Source organism: Bison bison, unplaced genomic scaffold (assembly GCF_000754665.1).
Source record: "Bison bison bison isolate TAMUID 2011002044 unplaced genomic scaffold, Bison_UMD1.0 scf7180017864183, whole genome shotgun sequence".
NCBI lineage: Eukaryota > Metazoa > Chordata > Mammalia > Artiodactyla > Bovidae > Bison > Bison bison.
Genome location: NW_011494755.1, coordinates 5,808,897 through 5,809,684, shown reverse-complemented (window position 1 = coordinate 5,809,684; position 788 = coordinate 5,808,897). Strand labels below are relative to the sequence as shown.

General features: G+C 69.0%; 1 protein-coding gene across 1 annotated transcript in view; it reads left to right on the top strand.

The window, feature by feature from the left end:
- The window catches only part of EPB41L4B (erythrocyte membrane protein band 4.1 like 4B), a gene marked incomplete at its 5' end in the record, with an annotated part of 138,993 nt that continues 138,205 nt past the window's right edge, over positions 1–788 (top strand). Inside the window, 1 exon segment of the mRNA XM_010843622.1 lies at positions 1–57. Within this exon segment, the coding sequence (XP_010841924.1) occupies positions 1–57 (57 nt within the window).

Below are 788 nucleotides of genomic sequence, written 5' to 3'. Positions count from 1 at the left end.
ACCCTCTACTGCCGCGTCTTCCTGCTCGACGGTACCGAAGTGAGCGTGGACCTGCCGGTGAGTGACGGAGCCGGTCCGGGCCACTGGCACCCCGGGGCTCGTGGGGCAGTTCCCTTCCCCCGATGCTCCCCTCTGGGGAGCTCCCCTTGTACCTCTCCGGGATCCCCTCCCCCTTCTGCGCGCTTTCCTAGTCCTGTTCCCTCTCCGGCCACCCCATTCTGGTCTCTTCCGGGGGCCCCCATCCCTGGCCCGCGCCCCCTCAAGTCCCAAGTCCCCGCCCCCTGGCGCGGGTGACTGTTGTTCCCCTTCGGTCCCTGAGGTTCCTGCAGCGGCCTTCTTGGTGCTGGGCTGTCGTTTAGAGAATGTCAAAACAAGGCGGGGCTGCCCCGGGGGAGCCCGCTTGGCCCCCCAGACTCGCCACCAGGCCGTGGTGGGAAGGCAGGGGAGGAGAAGCCCCCTCGCCTGCTGGCCGGCAGGTGCCCCAAGTTTGGGGGGGAGTCAGGGGAGTATTTCTGCTCTCTCCAGTCCCCATCTGGGCGCTCCCCACCCCTTCATCCCATCCTAAACAGCCCCTCTGGCCCGCTGCTTCACAGGGGGTTGGGCGACTTGGGAGCTAACTCGAGAATCTACTCTCGCTGATCGGGTCAACTTTGCAGCGGCAGAGCCCCCTTCTGGGCCGCTGGGAGTCGGCCCCCGGGCCTGGGGCGCCGGACTTTCCCCGGGGACTGTGCGTGGAGCCGCGGAGGCACCCCAGGGCGGCTGCGCCGCGGCCTCAGCCCGGGCCACCC